The sequence below is a fragment of the Heptranchias perlo genome, chromosome 25 (assembly GCF_035084215.1).
Source record: "Heptranchias perlo isolate sHepPer1 chromosome 25, sHepPer1.hap1, whole genome shotgun sequence".
In the NCBI taxonomy this organism is placed as follows: domain Eukaryota; kingdom Metazoa; phylum Chordata; class Chondrichthyes; order Hexanchiformes; family Hexanchidae; genus Heptranchias; species Heptranchias perlo.
The window spans coordinates 14,498,141-14,518,880 of NC_090349.1; the positions used below are offsets into that span (position 1 = coordinate 14,498,141).

Consider the following 20,740-nt stretch of genomic DNA (forward strand, 5'->3'; position numbering starts at 1 on the left):
ACCGAGCCATTTTTGGCAAAACAACAGATCCAAATCTGAATAAAAGCATTCAATAGAACTTACTATATATATATGTTTCTCTTTTTGTACGTTAGGTTGTATAATAGGTGCAGTCAAAGGGAATTGTAACACTGCCCCTCTAACAACTGGAGCCTTTATATAGTGTGAAGAAAAGAGTTAAAAGGCTTGAACTAAAGTTGTGAAGGACGTACAGTACAATTCATTTTTCAAAAGACAGCTGAGTCTAATTTTGCCCTGGTTAATTTAAATTGGCAAAGGAATCTCACATCTGTGCAGAAAGCAGTCCAACCAGTAATCACGTGACCTAGGAAAACAGGAAGTTCAAACCCAGATATCCTTTATTTCAGGGCAAAGTGCACTGAACTTAACTTCCTCAGATGTCCGAAAGAAGCTTTGAATGCCTGAGCACTGTAGGAGCAGTTTATGTACTTTGTGGCACTGAGTTGATTCAGTCCATTCTGTTTTGAGACTCACCTCAAAGGAGGAATCCAAATTATTAACACTCTCTGGACTGCTGGTTGGGACTTGTTTCATTAACCTGCACAGTTTGCTGCTGACTTATCATTTACAAAATGGATGTGATGTATTTGACTCCAAGGTAATAACTGACAGAAAGCAGACAGGTCTCAACTTGACAGGCATGGTAAGAATAATATATATCATTGCAGTAGTATGTGGCATTGTATAAGGGAGTGTAATACACTGAATACATTTTAATGTAATGGATATATTGTGTATTTTAAAAAATATATTGATTTGGTAACCTTACGGCATTGCTCATATCCTTATGGGATGTGTCAGGTCACAGTCGGGATCAGTCTCGCTGTGTGCAGGGAGTTAATGTATCCAAGTTTGCTGACGATACAAAGCTAGGTGGGAAAGTAAGCTGTGAGGAGGATGCAAAGAGGCTGCAAAGGGATATAGACAGTTTAAATGATTGGGCAAGAAGGTGGCAGAAGGTGGAGTACAATGTGGGGAATTGTGAAATTATCCACTTTGGTAGGAAGAATAGAAAGGCAGAATATTTTTTAAAAGGTGAGAGACTATGTTGGTATTCAGAGGGATTTGGGTCCTTGTACACAAATCACAGAAAGTTAACATGCAGGTACAGCAAGCAATTAGGAAGGCAATTGGCACGTTAGCCTTTATTGCAAGGGGGTTGGAGTAGAAGAGTAAGGAGGTCTTGCTGCAATTATATAGGGCTCTGGTGAGACCACACCTGGAGTACTGTGTACAGTTTTGGTCTCCTTATCTAAGGAAGGATATACTTGCCTTTAGAGGGGGTGCAACGAAGATTCACTAGATTGATTCCTGGGATGAGAGAGTTGTCCCATGAGGAGAGATTGAGTAGAATGGGCCTATATTCTCTGGTGTTTAGAAGAATGAGAGGTGAACTCATTGAAACGTATAAAATTCTTACAGGGCTTGACAGGGTAGATGCTGAGAGGCTGTTTCCCCTGGCCAGAGAGTCTAGAACTAGGGGTCACAGTATCAAGATAAGTGGTCGGCCATTTAGGACCGAACTGAGGAAAAATGTCTTCACTCAGAGGGTTGTGAATCTTTGGAATTCTCTACCCCAGAGGGCTGTAGATGCTCAGGCGTTGAGAATGTTCAAGACTGAGATTGATATTTGGACGCTAAGGGGATATGGGGATAAAGCGGGAAAGTGGAGTTGAGGTAGCAGATCAGCCATGATCTTATTGAATGGTGGACAGGCTCGAGGGGACGTTTGGCCTACTCCTGATCCTATATCTTATGTTCACATTAGCTCAAATCCACTGGTGCCAGACCAAGCATCTTTGTTCTTGTGATAATAATATCTCATCACATCCTATGCTGTAATAGGGGACTGAGAACTGATTTACAGCACAAAGTGGAATAACCAGGCTAGGTGTTAGCCTCGGCTCAGTGGTAGCACTCTCGCCTCTGAGTTAGAAGGTCATGGGTTCAAGTCCCACTTCGGAGACCTGTGCATATAATCCAGGCTGACACTTAAATGCAGTACTGAGGGCATGCTACACTGTTGGAGGTACATTGTCTCAGATGAGATATTAACCTGTGTTCTCAGGTACATGTAAAAGATCCCATGGTATGAAAGCAGATTATGGTCATTTATCTCATTGCTGTTTGTGGGACCTTCCTGTGTGCAATTTGGCTGCCATGTTTTACAACAGCAGCTACACTTCAAAAGTACTTCATTGGCTGTAAAGCACTTTGAGATGTCATGAAAGGTACTATTTAAATGCAAGTCCTTACTTTCCTTTTAACATTTGATCAGCCTGAAGTCTCCTATTTCAACATAGAACCTGTTGAAGCCAAGCTATTATTGGCGATATATATTTTGGATACTTTGCACTACACTTTAAAAGGTCCATTTCAAACATAAAGAAGAAAGACTGACTTGCATTTATATAGTGCCTTTCACGACCTCAGGACGCCCAAAGCACTCCAAGGCCAATTTAGCAGTGTAGTCACTGTTATAATGTAGGAAATGTGGCAGTCAATTTGCACACAGCAAGCTCCCATTTATTGAAAAGAATGTAATGTACAATTCTTGATTTTAGATTTGTGAAGGGAAATATAAACTTTCTTTCATTACACATCAAAATGAGGGAGATCAGTTGGTTGTTGTTGTAGAATAATGTAAAACATGCCACACTTGTTTCTGTCAGGACATCACTAAGCTGCTGAAATGATGTCCCACCAGGGTAGATCCTGCACAAAAAAAAGTGTCTGCTCCCAGGTTGATTCTGACAAGTTTAAAGACACAGTAAAAAGAGGCAACTAAGACATCATTAAGTGTAAAGATACTTCTCTTTGAGTTGCAAGGGCAGCGTGTCACTACTTGTTGGTGGCTATTAGGCTCTTAGTGTTTGGATTATGGAAAGCATGTGACAGAGATTTTGCAAATGGAACACCCAAAACACTCCTTTCATTTTTATAAACTAATGTGCAGAATGTTCTAAACTTCTGCCAACTTTAATGTATTACTTCATGTTTTCATCATCCCAGACTGCTGATCCCACACTTCTGGAGCATCATTCCCTATTTTATGTTGAACGCAACTGGTTTCTTTCTGCATGTTCCATTCTATGATAAATAAGCCATTCATATAGGTGTAAATGAGTTTATAATCCATCTCATTCCTTTAATGTTTTACATTTCAGTAATGTTGCTGTCAGATTGTTTTGGGATCATTATGTTCTATCTGTTACATTGGTAATCTCCTGGCTTTGCTTAAGTACGTAACCAGGAAGGACATAATCAAACCAGTAATTATACAAGGAATGTTTAAACGTATGGAGTAAAATATCCAACCTCCATAACTTGTAGCCTCTATATACTGTAGTTTGTTTATTAACGTGTCTCCATAAAAGATACATGACAGCTTGCAGTGAGGCACAAATTTGTACAAAAGATTCTGGAGGAATAGCAAGATTCCCAGCTTGTGTTATACATTGTCCACACACAGCAGAGAATTGCTTAATGTTTCAGACTGTTTTGTCCAAAAGGAAGGCAGGATCTGGAGACCGAGCCTGAGTCGATTCCTAAAGTACAACTTCTGGAGAAAAAAAAATTCCCAGCAACAATGTGTTTTAACCATTTGTCGACTACCACACTAGGAGTGCTACAGCACAATTTTCATTTTACTCCCTGGCCATCATTAATTAAAAACTGTTTTCATTTTCATTCTGATAGTCAGTATTCACGTACAGCACAGCATGGAAGCCAAAGTCAACAGATTACAGACATGCCTCAACAGTATTTATAAGGTAAAATATAGAATCTTTATTTTAATAGTACAATTGACTTTAAACATTTCTGCTAATGTTCCCTCTTAACGCTCAGACCAAGAGCCTGATTTTAGCCCGAAGCCGGGAAGGGGGCGGGAGGGTGGAATTCCTGACGGGAAACCCGTTAGTACGTAAGGCTGTCGGGTTTTTTTGCCGGTTTCCCGCCTGACAGGCCGGCCTGATTGACAGGCTGGCTCTCAGTCAGACGGGAGAAGAGGAAGGAAGAGCACAGCAGGTAAGTGTTAGATTGGGGAGGGGGGGTGTTCAGGGGGTCAGTCATCGGGGGTGGAGGCTGTCAGTCATCCGGGGGGGGGGGGGGGGGGGCTGTCAGTCATATTCGGAGGGGGGTGCTGTCAGTCATCCGGGGTCGGGGGGGGCTGCCAGTCGTCAGGGGAGGCTCAGTCATCGGGGGTCATCGAGGAGTCGGAGATCGTGGGAGGTGGGGGGATGTCGGAGATCGTGGGGGGGGCGTCGGAGATCATGGGGGGGGGGCGTCGGAGATCGTGGGGGGGGGGGCGTCGGAGATCGTGGGGGGGGGCGTCGGAGATCGTGGGGGGGGGCGTCGGAGATCGTGGGGGGGGGCGTCGGAGATCGTGGGGGGGGGCGTCGGAGATCGTGGGGGGGGGCGTCGGAGATCGTGGGGGGGGGCGTCGGAGATCGTGGGGGGGGGCGTCGGAGATCGTGGGAGGGGGGCGTCGGAGATCGTGGGAGGGGGCGTCGGAGATCGTGGGAGGGGGCGTCGGAGATCGTGGGGGAGGGTCAGAGATCGTTGGGGATGGGGGTCGCTGCAGGTAGGCTTGATGGGTCTGGGGGATGCATCCTGCTCCTCCTGGCCCACAAGCTGTGCTATAAAGGCACTTACTTGCAATTTCGGGCCTTCTTGTCTCCTCACGTGGTGTGAGGTAGAAGGCCTGGGAATCCCGGCCCCCAGGGTTTAAAATCGAAAGAGCTTTGAAAATGAAGGCCACAGCCTCCATAAAAGCTTTTAATGTCCGACCCGCCTCCTGAGAGCGGGTTGGTTGGCCGCCCCTGTGAAAACTGGAAATGGGCGGATTGGAGTTGGGTTTTAGATTTTTGCAATTGTTACTGCCCCCCCCCCCCCCCCACCCTCCTCCAACCCACCCGTTTTTCCAGGCTAAAATCATGCCCCAAGTATTTAATTTGAGGATACAGGACTCCATTGGGAGGGTAGAGCAGAGAGGATTTGATTCTGTGGTTGGCTGCGCTATACTCCATCTTTTTTTTTAATTGAATGCTTGATGCTGACATCAGTCATCTAAATTAGAAAAGTGCCCCATTCTCTACAGCTAACATGATAAGCACAAGCAAAAAATGATCAATTGAAATTAAAGAGATAATGAGCTGGTGACATAAAAACTGAGTGCCATGGTTAATTTTACTGCCATAGGCAGCGCTGACTGGCCAGATGGCCTTGGCTGCAGGACTTCATGCAGAAGGCGGCACAACTCTTCTACAGCCCCTTCAGTGAAAGGCATTCTTCTTATGCGGAGCTCTTCGCCAAGGCCTTCTTAGCATCTGAACGGCCTGTAAATTCTTTGGGTTGGGAGTAATATCTTGTAGAGTGCATCCTCTTCAAATGCTGCCTCACCCTCCTTTCCTCCGTCCCGTACTGCTCCTCCATTAAAATTGCAAGTCTCACGTATTTGAACAGTTTTCACAATACAGGTTGAGAAAGCGGTTAAAAAAGCATACAGAATCCTGGGCTTTATAAATAGAGGCATAGAGTATGAAAGCAAGGAAGTTATGTTGAACCTTTATTAAGAACATAAGACCTTTATAAAACATTGGTTAGGCCCAAGCTGGAGTATTGTGTCCGGTTCTGGGCACTGCACTTTAGGAAGGATGTGAAGGCCTTAGAGAGGGTGCAGAAAAGATTTACTAGAATGGTTCCAGGGATGAGGGACTTCAGTTATGTGGAGAGACTGGAGAAGCTGAGGTTGTTCTCCTGACAGCAGAGAAGGTTAAGAGGAGATTTGATAGAAGTGTTCAAAATCATGAAGGATTTAGATAAAGTAAATAAAGAGAAACTGTTCCCATTGGCGGAAGAGTCGAGAACCAGAGAACACAGATTTAAGGCGATTGGCAAAAGAACCAAAGGCGACATGAGGATAAACTTTTTCATGCAGCGAGGAGTGATGATCTGGAATGCGCTGCCTGAAAGGGTAGTGCAAGTAGATTCAGTCGTGGCTTTCAAAAAGGAATTGGATAAATACTTGAAGGGAAAAAATTTGCACGGCTACAGGGAAAGAGCTCAGGAGGAGGCCATTTGGCCCATCGTGCATGTGCCGGGTCTTTGAAAGAGTTAGTCCCATTCACCTGCTCTTTCACCATAGCCCTGTAAAACTTGTGGTAATTCTATTTCCCATTCCAGTTGTTTCTGTGACCTCTCTGTGGCCGTTTGCCAGTCAGTCAGCCAAAGAAGCTACTTCACCTTGTCCAGAACAGTAGAACCAGAGGTTCTACTGTTCTGGACAAGGTGAAATAGCCAGCGGTCATGGCCAGCGCTTGAAGCAAGGTGAATTCAAAACTAATCTGCAGAAATAATACTTCAGTGAGCGAGTGGTAAATCTATGGAACAGGATACCTAGGGAGACGGTGGAAGCAGATAGTGTTGATTCATTCCAATGCAAATTAGATAGATTTTTTTTCAGAAAATAATATTTTGGGATACAGTATATAACGCCTGAGGGGGTCGGAGAGGCATTTTCTAGAGTATTTTTTTCCCTTATTGGCCCTGGGATTTTTCTGTTTTTTTTTTTGCCTCTCCCAGGAAATTACATGGCTGCAGGGGTGGGTGGGTGGGTGGGTGAGTGAGTGGGAAGAAGTGTTTAGCCATGATGGTGCGGCCATCATGGTGTACAGTTCTGGTCACCACTTTACAGGAAAGATGTGATTGCACTAGAGAGGGTACAGAGGAGATTTACGAGGATGTTGCCAGGGCTGGAGTATTTTAGCTATGAGGAAAGGTTGGATAGGCCGGGGTTGTTTTCTTTGGAACAGAGGAGGCTGAGGGGAGATTTAATTGAGGTGTATAAAATTATGAGGGGCCTAGATACAGTGGATATAGGGAGGACCTATTTCCCTTAGCAGAGAGGTCAATAACCAGGGGACATAGATTTAAAGTAATTGGTAGAAGGATTAGAGGGGAGCTGAGGGGAATTTTTTTCACCCAGAGGGTGGTGGGGGTCTGGAACTCACTGCCTGAAAGGATGGTAGAGGCAGAAACCCTTATCGCATTTAAGAAGTACTTGGATGGGCATTTGAAGTGCCGTAACCTACAAGGTTACGGACCAAGAGCTGGAAAGTGGGATTAAGCTGGATAGCTTTTTTTCGGCCAGCACAGACACGATGGGCTGGATGGCCTCCTTCTGTGCCGTAAATTTCTATGATTCTAAGAATGCAGCTGATGGCCAATTGATTCTGAAAATGGGTGGGGCTTGGAAAGCAAAGTGATCTCCTGGGTCTGTCTTACATGTGTTACTATTAGGAGCCGAGTGCATAAGGCCACTTTGTTCTTCCTTTCCTCTCACCAGGTGGTAACGATCTCACTGTTGGCCGAACTGCTACGCAAACTTCAATTCAAGCACGCTCAAGGATGCTTGGAAATTAAGTGCTAGAGGGAGAGATCAAATGGGAATAACTGAGTGAAATAAATTACTGCACCTCATAGTATCAGGACTGGACACTAATGACCACTTGCTCACACTGGTTTTTAATCTGCGTAATTATCAATTGCTTTGTAATGACTAAGTACGTATAGTTCTCTTGACTATGGCAGCCAAACATTCATTGTTGACACATCTGACTCAACACCTTAAACTCTGAATATCACTAAGAGGGCCTGTGGCCAGAAGGGCACCTCCTGCATATATTCTAGTCATGTTCCGTATTCAACCATTCTGGACGGCAGTCTGGGAGACCAGGAGGACCATGACTGACCTTTTATTTCCAGAGGACCTGGCTCAATGCCTCTGGGCCTTCCCACAGGAAAGCGAGGATAACCCACCCCCTCTCCCCACAGTAAGCAATTTAGCACAACTCTGACCACTAGCTACAACTAGGTGCTACTCCCACCACCACAATGGTGGCATGCAGACCTCCCTACGAAGAATGAGCCTGAATCGCATGTGGGACACATCCTAGTTAGAATGAGGGTAGTTTGGCCTCTGTCTGGCACTGGTGAAATACCAAGTAGTTTGGGACCAGTTCTGGTAGGCTCACTCCATGAACCTGACTTGTTACCAATAGGGAAAGATAATCAACGTAACTACCAGTAGTCAGGACCCCTGCTCCCAAACCTAACTGATCCTCAGTGTCCAAGAACAAACAAGTTACCTCAGCTCCTACATCTGGAAGGCTCCTAGCACTGGCTTACCTATACCAAGAAACCTGTAAGTCTCAATGTACTCCTGTGTAACCAAAATGTACAAGGGCTTCATAAAAGATAGATGTGAAGATAAACTCTTGGGAATTTAATTTTAAAAATTCATAAACAGGTCTTCATTAACCTCAGCTGTGGTCTTTTCTAGGTTATTAGAAGTGCAAATGATACCTTGTGTGGCATCAGCCAACCATCGGTGTGTAGTGAAGTGCTGCTGTCTTCACAAGGAATTGCTTACATCTCAGGTGAGTGACACTTCACCACAGGGACAAAACTGGCAGCTCAAATAACTAGCAGATTAAGAGACTATTTGTATTAAAGAGACACTCCAGGGTGCAGTGAACTTCTACGAACAGAGTGCACTCTGTTTCTAATATCTACTTCCTAGCACTACCTTAGTTCCATTCGCACAGCAGTTTTAAATTTGATGTTCCGGATTTACTGACAGAAGCTAAATGTGTTGCAGCAACTATTTGCATGCCTCTTATACCTCATTTACTGTACAGCATCCTGCCACCACCACTAGCAATAGCAGTCCCCGCTTCGGGGGCAGTACTGTAACGTAAGCCAGCTGCTTCTGGAGGTGCCGAGCTCCCCATTAAAAAACATCCACTTCTCTCCCATTGCTATATAAATTCTGCTGTCGGAGGAAGAGACTGCTATCTTTTTATGCTGGAATGGCTCCGCACCCCCATGTAGGGCAGCAGTAGAGTTTCCATATGGACCATCTTAGCTACTAAGGAAAGCATGGCAGCTGGGACATTATGGTTAGCATGAACTAGTCTACTTGGCTCATCTATAAGTGGCAGTACTAGCAGGCATTCTACTCAGTGGGATTTTTAAAGCATTTTTAATTAATGGCTGTGGTTGGGAGGATCACAATATTAATAATTATGCTGCCAGCAATGCTAATTAAAGCATAAATTGTGCATAGAGAAGCTAGGGCTCGACAGACTCAAAAAGAAGCATCTCAGGATTTTAGGAAGATAGTTAAGATACTCAATAGTTTAGAGGAAGTAAACTGGACAAATCTTTGATATGCCAGGGGAGTAGATCAAGAGGACACAGGTTAAGGGTTATAAAGTGAAAGTTTAGGACAGATATCAGGAACTATTTTTATGATCAACAGCTGGAACAATGTGCAGGAAAGCTGCTTAAAGCCTAGATGTCTTCACACAAAGGGTAGTGGAAATCTGGAATTCTTTCTCCCAAAAAGCTGTTGAGGCTAGGTCAATTGAAAATTTCAAAGCTGAGATTGATAGATTATTGCTAGGCAAGGGTATTAAGGGTTACAGAACCAAGGCAGGTAGATGGAATTAAGATACAGATCAACCATGATCTAATTGAATGGCAGAACAGGCTCGAGGCGCTGAATGGTCTACTTTTGTACCTATGTTCCTATAACCCTGAATTAATTTAAGAAACAGCTGGATGCTGTAAAGGGAAAGTAGTATAGTTGGCTTGAGGGCCCTCTTCATCCGAACCTATCCTATGATCTTGTACCTTTTAAACTTAGCAAACTGTGAATGGGTTAACGAATGATTTGGAGAAAAGGAACATCTGCTTACATGAAACTTTTAACTTAAGATGTTAAGTTTGTACGCACTGATGAATGGGGGTTACCATCTCTGACAGCTGTACTTTCCAGACAACTCTTTCTCTGTGACTTGTACTGAACTGAGGCTGAGGGTTGCTGGCTCGAGATTCTGTCTACTTTCTTCAGACCCATGACTAACTCTCCCATCCTGTTTCTCATTGAGCAATTCTTTGAAACAAAAAAAAGTTCCGTTGCCTCCTTTCGCATAAACAAATCCAGGTTGTTATGGAGACTGCAGCAACATATGTAAATCACCAGTACTCAGTGCAGCATAGAGATGGTAGAATAGCAACATACAGTTGACAATGGAGAGTGAATCAAAACGTTCCCATTAGTATGAATGAAAGGTTGGTGGTCAGCTGAACAGAAGACTCAATGTTGCTGGTTCCCTCTTTTTGTGCTGTTGTGGTTCCTTTTCAAAATATTAAATTTTTCAAAGATATTTCCCAAACCTGTTTTTCTAATTCCTTTGTATTTAGATTAACATCTCACCCTTGACTTCCTCCTCTGCCACACAGCGTTGAGTTACCCTCAGGCTATTCTTGAGCACCTCCTGGTGGCTGGCTTAGTGCTATTGACAGAGGCCTGGGAGCATGTCATCTACACACCCTTTCTTGCCTGGAAATGGTGCATGGTTTGGGGGCATTGGGGAGGGTAGAAACCCTTAAGAAGGGTTGCAGAGAATGGTATTTAATAGATAATTAGAGCCCAGTACAATTAGTAAATGTATAATTTCAGCATCCATGCTCATAAAATATTAATGAACTGAGGTTTGTAATTTAAGTTGACTTTCAGATAGTTGGGGACACTGATAATCAGAAGTCCAACATGAAGGCAGACTGTTTGCCCGTCATTTCTCATATGGTGAGTTCCAATTTGAACAAGGTACTCTGGACATATGCCAAGTGGAGGTGACACAGTCCCACTTTTGGTAGGAGAGAAACCTGCCAAGCAAGTCAACACGTGGTGCCCACAAGCTTATGTAACTTTAACGTGCTCTTGTGTTGCTTAATTGCTCTGTTCATGTTGAGCAGCAGAAGGGTTAGAGAGATATTTCCCCAAGGTAGGCCTGACTTTTGCTCCAATCATTATGATTGAGCTTCTCCAGATAGTTAAGACAGTGAGTAATTGAGTGATGTGAATTGGAAAAGTCTCAGATTTGATTCCCACTCTGTACTGAGTTAGATGATCACAGTATTGAGGAAAGGGGACAATTTGCCTCATTGATCCTGGAGTAGGGAGGGGAAAATTGACCAGGAGTTACGCTACTGATTGCTAACCAGAAGCGTATATCTCGAAATTGACAGATGATCAGGTTTGGCTGTGAAGCCTCCAATGGTCCAATAGCTTGCCAGCACTCACTGTCTAGATTCATACATAAAGAATGATCACTAGAGTGAAATACTGGAGGGAACCCCTGAAAATGCACAATAGAGAGGGAAAGGGAGAACATTAGCAGGAAAAGCTAGAGAGAAAACATATATTGCTATTAAATTAATGTTACGTTTAACCCCTCAAGCGCTACTGATGAAATAACTTCAGCTGCACTCAAAATATATTTTAAACCAAGGAAACAAGTGAAGACTGTTACATTTTGGGGGTTTTACTGCAGATATTTTTCTTGAGTGCAGATTCTCACATAAGTCCCAGAGAATCAGAGTGATCTTTTTCCTGCCCAGTGGCTAGATCATTTGTAACAAGCCCAGGGGGGTCAAACAAAAAAACCCTTGTTACTCTATTTAAGCTTATTAATTATATCGCTTGCCCTCAAGATATCTTCCTTGACTTCGGAGGGTGGTAGAATAAATACTTCACTAGACTGTGGCTTAAGACTATAAATTGCCAAATAAATTTTCTAAACAGCAATTGGATAAGTGAACACTAGCAATGACATATGGCAGATTTACAGCTGTTCTATACTTAACTATCCCTCCTTGAAGATGCAAAAGGCAGCTCTGAATTGCCTGGCAGTAGACCTGGCACAATATTAGATCCGGCTCACCGCTGACCATCCATGGAAGATCATGGGATCATCTAACTCAGTACAGAGTGGGAATCAAATCTGAAAATGTTTTGATTCCTATCGCTCAACTACTTAACATGACAAGAGCTGGAATCTCTTTGACCTGTCTATATCTTTCCAATGGCTTCAGACAGACTACTCAGTTAGAGCAACTGAGCTGAGATATACTCTCAAAATTTGACAGGGGCAAACAAAATTTTAATCAGCATCCCTTAAACTCCGCTGTCAATCAGACGTATATTCAAACAAACCCACAGAGTGCTTGTATTACTCTCTAAATCTAGCCTCCATTCTTTGTTCCCCATCTTTTTTTTAAAGAAACTCTCAAAACCCATCTTTTCGACCAACCTTCCTGTCACCTCTCCTAATCTATCCTTTCATAGACTTTAGCTGCTCTTATTTTTTTTCCTCTCACTTCTGTAAAGCACCTTGGGACATAGTCTACATTAAAGATACCATAGAAGTGTAAGTTGTTATTTGAATTGAATGGCTTGGCAATCCTCATATCTGTTGCAGACAATCTGTTCCAGGGCTTGTAACAAAACAAGCTGCGTCATTTTCTTTGAGTGGGTTTTAAAACTCTTATGTCCTGTGACAAACAAAGAAGTCAAAAGCTTGATACGTAGCAGAAAGGGTTAGTTGATTTTTGTCACGGACATATGCATGGAATATCAAGTGAATGCCCACCTACCACATTATCATTCTCCAATTTCTTTTTGAAATTCCTAGGTGTTACTGAGGTGTATAGGGTGGCAAAGAGGGTGGAAGGTGGAATGAAAACCCTACGTACTAGCAATGAAACACTCCAGCATAGTCTGAGGGACATTGAGATAATCTGGAACAATCTGCAAGCTTTCCTCTCATTCAGCCCCTCTGTGTTACGGATGCTGGTAAGTGCAGTTAAGCCTAGAAATTACTGCATGTGGTATTAGCACAAGGTGCTTTGAGTGTTCAGATGATACTACTTTGCTACTTTAATAGAAGCATTAAATTGTTTATTTTGGACTCATTTGGAATTGATGCATTAATATCACACACAGTAATTTCTAGACGTTACTTTTTATCAATTTGTTTTGGTCACTGTATTTTAACCTGTTGAAGACATTGATGAGAAGCTGGTCTCCAATCTTCCAAAAGCATTTTTTAAATCATTGGTAGTTTGGAGTTTGTGGGTGATCTGTTATTTAACTGTGTATCCTCCACATTTAGAATATGCAATCTTCTAAAATTAAAATTACAAAATGAATGAGCTAAGTTATAACTATAAAATACACTTTTTAAAACAAAATTTAATAAAATACAAAGATGGGAAATTACAAGTTTATGGAAGGCTTTTTGCTTGTCATGCATCTTTCTACAGATGAATATTCTGTCGCAAAAGGAAGGTGATTATTTATAGATATTTTTCACAGTGCCAAGTTTAATTTTCCAGTCATTATTTACCTCCAGTATCACGAGTTGCTGTTTATACAAACTCCTGCTTCAGGCTCACTGAAATAGCAGTGATCAAATTATTGATTTCTTGGTACTGAAATTGGACCTGCTCGGTATGGTGTTGCATTTGAGAGTGTGTTACCCATAGTACAAGTGATTTGCAGGAGGTGAGATCGATGTTCCCTTTATAGTACAACGCTTCTGACAGCAGCAGTCCCAATCTCAGTGGCAGAGCTGCAATATAAATGAGGAAATGGCAGGGTCACTGGAGGAGCAATGGAACCACCTCAGGGTGTAGTGCTTGGCTACTACTCCAGTGGCAGCAAATGCCAAGGGCTGGTGGCAGTGACATTGGACCAGCAATATGTTTTAATTTCTCCTCTCGCCTCCTGCCGGTGCTGACTCCTTGCTGGGATACATTTTCATAAATCACATATATTCTCCCTTACCTTGCTCCACGGGTGTGAATCTGGACAAGTCAATGTTGACAGGCTATTTTATCATGGGGGGGGGGGGGGGGGGCATCACGGCCAAGCCCAACGTTCTCACCCAATGTCCACACACACATGCATTTCCAGCAGGAGTCACTGGATGAGGATCAAGAGTGGGAACCCTGGCTGACATTGCTCCAATCACTGTTAATGTAGCAATGTTGAGCATCCTTTTTGACTCAGCTGGTTATGACAGTGAGTAGCTGAACCATATAGATCAGAAAGATCCCAGGTTTTATCCCCAGCGTGTGCTGAATTAGTACAGCCCTGTTATGGCCTCAGTGCTCCTGGAATACGGAGGGAAAAGTCAGTCGTAACACTAGAGGCCAATTGTAGCTGCCCCAGTTAAGATCCGCGAACTCAGTACAGACTGGGCAACCATCACTGTGGTATTTCATGTTTCTGGCCTGTGTACATCTTCCTCTGCCTTCAGAGTAGGCTTGTAGCCAGAAAGTGTCAATTGTAATTTTTACACCAATGGATAGTGCAGAGTGTTTTGGCTGGGGCTGCATTAGTTTTCAGCACAGCCACTGCTCTGCGGTGGGAAAGTGAAGTGGAAGTTTGTGTTTCAGAAATTCAGAGCAAACATATTTACCACATTTATAGTGGCAAATGGAAGCTGAATTATGGGATAAACTGGGTCCTGTTTGCTGCTACAACAACTTGCCTTCGATGTAGAAAAACGTCATGCTATTAATAGACTATAAAGCTTCTACATCTCACAGCAGCCTTGACACAAAGTCCTGTTAGAACTACACTCGTTGACCTTCTTACAACATTTTTGGTTACTTTAATTCCTGCGGACACAGTATTTAGATTACAGTTCAGCCTTCCTCCTCCTTAATCTATAGGCCTTTAAAGCCCAAGGTTGGGTCACGACTGCTTGATTTATCCCATCTTCTCTCCTACAGTTTTCAACCTTGGCAGTGTCCTGAGTTATGGGTCTACTTTTTTTTAGCTATCACATCAGGTTGAAATAGCAAGGCAGGACTCCAAAATAAAGGAAAATATATTCTGAGGGTCACAACCTTCTGGATGAGTGGACTGATTGGTACCTTTTTGTGGAACACAGTCGCAAACTGTGTGCAGCGTTAAAAGAGTAAAAACATTGCAAGACCGCATGGACAAACAAATATTTTTATAAAACGAATCAGCAGAAGTTCCATTTCGACTCAACACTCACTAATGAGCATCTGCAGGACATCCTATGGCTGTCCACAGCCAACGAGAGACCTTACAAAGAGAAGAAAGCCCAACTCTTGCACTGAGAAACTGACTGGTAGTGTTGTCAGAAAAATGGTTGTCCAACCAATGTAAATATGTTCTGCTGCAAATACAAAGCCCAGATTTTGTGTGCAAAACTGGTAATTGTGTAAGTTTGTGCAAATGTTTGTCCAATCAATCCGTAAATGTTTTATGAGAAAGGAATGCGATTGTGTTGGACATGGGGTTAATCAGGACTCTGCCTGATCCCAAAGCATTTTAAGTATACACTGGCCATTCTATGGCGGTGGCATATAGATCTGGCCCTCTGCTGTAACAGGTTGGACCCGCAGAATGTCAAGTTTAAAATGAACTTTTCAGATGTAACCCTTCATCAGAACTAGTCATTTCCAGCACTTGTCACTAGCATTTGGTAGACTCTGCCACCTGGTGGTATCTAGTAGAATGCTATTGCAGCAGTATTTTTTTAAAGTGTGGGGGGGGGGCAGGATTCATTTTTTGAGTGAATCTGTGTTTGCCAATTGACACATTGGTTAAGTTTATCTCCATTATTGAGCACACTGAATTATTCTGTAATACTCCACTATGGTACAGTACAGCAGCTAAATCGTATCCCTCTTTGCTTTAAATTTGTGCAGGTAATGATTCTCTAGCTAAATAAAGTTTTTATTTTCATATTCCGCAGCCTTCTGAATCTACCCTTGACTGTTCAGCTGTAACTGGAACAGAAAATCCTCAGAATGAAAGCTGTGGAGTGTGTCTGCTCAGAACACTGAATGAAGTTAATGCAAGTATAAATGGTTCTAATGGGATTTTTTTGACGTACATTTCTTGTTGCAGCATTGAATTTTTGACAAATTTCAGTAGAAACAGGTCATATTTCAGGCCTGTGAGACGCTGCACGTTTCATAGATGCTATGGATTTTCAGCACCAAATTGGTTTTGTCCTTTCCTCAAGCTGTACCTTTCTCCCATCAACTTTGGGCTAACCCAAATACTAACTCCCCTGGATGTGCCCTAGATGCATTTTAAAGCTTCAGAATAGATGTCACCTATTGATAATAACACATTAGATCTTGTTTTGCACTAATAAAGGAAATGTTGTGGGTCTCTCACATAATGTATCATTGAAGTTTTCAAATCACAGGTGACTATCCTGGGTCTTTTAAAGTATTTTTACTTCCTCTTCAAGTAGATTTAAGAGAGACATTTCACTCTCTCATTCCCTCCTTACAGGACTTGAACAACACAGAAAATTCAGTGCTTTATAATGGTTGTCGCTATCATGCGAGCTGTGCAAACTTTTGGCTAAATTGTGTGGACTCAAATTTACCAGGCCCCGTTGCACCTGAGGAAAATTCTGTGTCTTCCGAGCTGCCAGGCATCGCAGCTCCTGTACAGAACTGCATGGATACCAAACGTGAAGACGCCACTGTTCCTACAGCTCAATGACTGCAAACTGTATTTATTCTCAGAACCACAGAACTCTTTTCAGAGTGGACTGTTTTGTCAAGACACTGGCACCTCATATTATGTACTAACAAAAATATTTTAGGATGGTGTAAAGGTATTAACTGTTTACAAGTGTTCATACAAAGACTTTTCTTGTCTGAAAAACATAATTTTGCTAAGACGAAACAAAAGCAATCTGTAAAAGCTTCTATAGGTATGTAAAAAGGAAAAGACTGGCAAAGGTAAATGTGGGTCCCTTGCAGACAGAGACGGGAGAATTTATAATGGGGAATAAGGAAATGGCAAAAAAATTAAACAAATACTGTGTGTCTGTCTTCACGGTAGAAGACTCAAAAAACCTCCCAGAAATACTAGAGAACCAAGGGAATGGCGAGAATGAGGAACTGAAAGAAATTAGTATTAGTATAAAAATGGTACAAGAGAAATTAATGGGACTGAAAGTTGATAAATCCCAAGGACCTGATGATCTACATCGCAGGGTTTTGAAAGAGATGGCTATAGAGATAGTGGATGCATTGGTTGTCATCTTCCAAAATTCTATAGATTCTGGAATGATTCCTGCAGATTGGAGGGTAGCAAATGTAACCCCACTATTTAAGAAAGGAAGGAGAGTGAAAACAGGGAACTACAGACCTTTTAGCCTGATATCAGTAGTAGGGAAAATGCTAGAATCTATTATAAAGGATGTGATAACAGGACACTTAGAAAATAATAGGATTTGGCAGAGTCAACATGAATTTATGAAAGAGAAATCATGTTTGAAAAACCTATTGGAGTTCTTTGAGGATGTAACTAGTAGAATAGATAAGGGGGAAACCAGTGGATGTGGTGTAATTGGATTTTCAGAAGGCCTTCGATAAGGTCCCACATAGGTCAGTGAACAAAGTTAGAGCAGATGGAATTGGGGGTGATATACTGGCATGGATTGAGAATTGGTTAACACACAGAAAACAGAGAGTAGGAATAAACGGGTCTTTTACAGGTTGGCAGACTGTGACTAGTGGGGCACCGCAGGGATCGGTGCTTGGGACCCAACTATTCACAATATAGATCAATGATTTGGATGAGGGGACCAAATGTAATATTTCCAAATTTGCTGATGACACAAAACTAAGTGGGAATGTGAGTTGTGAGGAGGATACAATGAGGCTTCAAAGGGGTATAGACAGGCTAAGTGAGTGGGCAAGAACATGGCAGATGGAATAGAATGTGGAAAAATGTGAAATTATCCACTTTGGTAGGAAAAACAGAAATGCAGAGTATTTTTAAAATGATGAGAGATTGGGAAATATTGATGTTCAAAGGGACGTGGGTATCCTTGTACATGAGTCACTGAAAGCTAACATGCAGGTGCAGCAAGCAATTAGGAAGGCAAATGGTATGTTAGCTTTTATTACAAGAGGATTTGACTACAGGAGTAAAGATGTCTTCCTGCAATTATATAGGGCCTTGGTGACACCACACCTGGAGTATTGTGTACAATATAAGAAAGGATATACTTGCCATAGAGGGAGTGCAACGAAGGTTCACCAGACTGATTCCTGGCATGGCAGGATTGTCGTATGAGGAGAGATTGAGTAGACTAGGCCTGTATTCTCGAGAGTTTAGAACAATAAGAGGTGATCTCATTGAAACATACAAAATTCTTACAGGGCTCGATAGGATAAACACAGGGAGGATGTTTCCCCTGGCTGAGGAGTCTAGAACCAGGGGTCACAGTCTCAGAATAAGGGGTAGGCCATTTAGGACTGAAATGAGGAGAAATTTCTTCACTCAGAGGATGGTGAATCTTTGGAATTCTCTAGCCGAGAGGGCAGTGGAGGCTCAGCCATTGAGTACGTTCAAAACAGAGATCGATTAGATTTCTAGATATTAAAGGCATCAAGGGATATGGGGATGCTGCAGGAAAATGGCGTTGAGGTAGATGATCAGCCATGATCTTGTTGAATGGCGGAGCAGGCTCGAGGGGTCAGATGGCCTACTCCTATTTCTTATGTTCAATCTACGATAGCACAGACGTAACCCAGGGACGCCGTAATGAATAACCATGAAAACTATTCGGAAAACTGCACAGGTTGTCTTCCTTTTCAAGCGAAATATTGTGCTTCTTTATAAAAGTTAATCTAGGTCGGAAAGTGAATGTATGTTAATCCAGATTGTCTGCGTGTAGCCAAGCTCCCACGCTTTATGAGACCCCCCACCCCAACTCCGAATCCTGAATCGATCTTATGTACAACACCCTCTGCTGACCCACCGGAGGAAGGAGGAACAGAACGAGGCACAGCAGCCCATGAATTTCTACACTTATACTCAGTGAGTCCCAGCAACTGAAAACAGCAGCCAGGCAACGGCAGGTAGACATGTGAGTGGAAGGTGAAGAGGAAGCCGAGAAACCGAGATCAGCTCTGCTGTCTGTATCAAAAATGAGATGATTTTGACAATTCTGTAGCTCTATGACTGGCTCCCCAACACAAAAAGTAGTTTTGTAATTGTGCATTAAGGATTGTGTTGAATGTGATATTGATGAGCATTTCTCAAGATATAAGTGGAAATATTACTGTTACTGAATCACATAGAATCTGAAACATTATTAGATTTTCTGTTATTTACCATAAGAACAGGAGTAGGCCATTCAACTCCTCGAGCCTGTTCTGCTATTGAATTAGATCATGATCTGTGCGTCAGCTCCACTTACCTGCCTTTGCTCCATATCCTTTGATCACACTTATCTTAAAAAAAATCTAGCTATCTCAGTCTTGAAAATTTCAATTGACTCAGCAGCTACGGCCAAATTGATCTAGCAACCTGCTGCAATTGCAAGATAGCAGAGAACTCAAAGTGCAGGCCAAAACCAGATAACCTAAAAAGGACATAGGTGAAAAAACACTGAGTAACAATGGCTTGAAACTAATTAGTACATAAGGATACGAGATAGTCTACGAGCACGAGAACTTTACAAATACTGACAGTACACATGTAAAACACTCAACAGTATGCCTTTCTTATAAATGAAGGTGATGGATAATTAAACTTCACTTTAAACAGTTCCAGAACTATACAAAAAAGTTATTAAACTGAAGAAAGGCTGTTCCTCATGTCAAGAGATTCTGAGAAATGATTAGTACTACTATCATTTATTCGATAGGGTGAGAATGCCTGAGAGATGACATCGATCAGTAATATAATTTATTCCACAGATTGCACCCTCCACCCACCACTGGAGTGTTCCAATTCTGGGAGCATATTTTAAAATGTCTTTCTCCCATCAACAGATAACCTGTCACAAAATCAGTATTCTTGATCATTCCATCCAGGGCTGCAGGCAGCAATGTAGAACTGTGCAGTCCTTTCAAATGCTATATCCATCCCTCCCCTCTCATGCTGACTGCTGGTGTATTTCTGGGCAGTTCCAGAGAGTGCTGCTCAGAAATATAGAAATAGTGCATTTAGGTTAACGTCAAACACCTTTTCTTACTTCACAATTATTGTATTTTTAATATAAAGAAACTGAAAAAATAAGTTTCGAGCAATCATCACATCACCCCCTCAAAAGCTACCTCAACAGTCACTCTTCACTCTCCAGACCCACTTCACCCCCTCTAATCCCCCACCACAGAACAGAGAAAAAGCAGGAACAGCACTGAGTGGAGAAGCAGAAAATGGAGAAAAGCACTGAGGGAAATGTGGAGTTAACATGGGAGCAGAACTGAGGGGAAGAGAGAAGGACAGCAGTGCTGGGGGGGGGGGGGGGGGGCGGGAGAAGAAGGAGCAGTGTCCCTGAGGGGAGGGCCGTGGCCCACACCGATGTCTGTGGAAAAGGCGAGCACAGCTGGAACTGGGACCGGGAACCGGACCCGAAAGCCCGGCCGATGTGTGGAAGAGGCGGCCCCGGCCCCTGAAATGCCGACCATGACCAGCCGCGCTCCCCACACTGGGGGACTGTGAACTGCACCGGGCCCCGCAGCATCAGCCCAGTTCACTACCCCGCGGCCTCTCGGTCCCGGTTGACGAGGAGCGACAGGGTAACGAGCCCAAATAAACCGCGTCCGCCTCACAACTCACCGCAGACCCAGCCCGTCAACAGGCCCCGCCCCCTGAGCCCAACCGCCGTGAACTAAAGCCCCGCCCCCTGCCCTCATTTACATTTAGAACCTATCGCCGACCATAATCCACTGCGCAGAAATCCAAATTTCTTTTATTATTTGTTACCAAATGATAAAATATACAAGTACAAAACTGTCATTATAGTTCAATATTATTTTGTGCACAATTCTGTAGCAT

At 42.9% G+C, this 20,740-nt stretch overlaps 1 protein-coding gene across 3 annotated transcripts; it reads left to right on the forward strand.

The window, feature by feature from the left end:
• The first annotated feature begins 378 nt into the window (after window positions 1-378).
• LOC137342052 (synergin gamma-like) lies at window positions 379-19,503 on the forward strand. Of its 3 annotated transcripts, none has more exons than XM_068005675.1 (6): window positions 379-664; window positions 3,721-3,794; window positions 8,366-8,462; window positions 12,567-12,727; window positions 15,672-15,773; window positions 16,223-19,503. In XM_068005675.1, exons 2-6 carry the CDS (start codon window positions 3,744-3,746, stop codon window positions 16,436-16,438), a joined length of 627 nt encoding a protein of 208 aa, XP_067861776.1. In that variant the 5' UTR covers window positions 379-664; window positions 3,721-3,743; the 3' UTR covers window positions 16,439-19,503. The 3 variants fall into 3 exon arrangements, with proteins under 3 accessions (XP_067861776.1, XP_067861777.1, XP_067861778.1); XM_068005676.1 differs by having other exon boundaries at window positions 379-619; XM_068005677.1 differs by lacking the exon at window positions 3,721-3,794.
• Window positions 19,504-20,740: the final 1,237 nt, after the last annotated feature.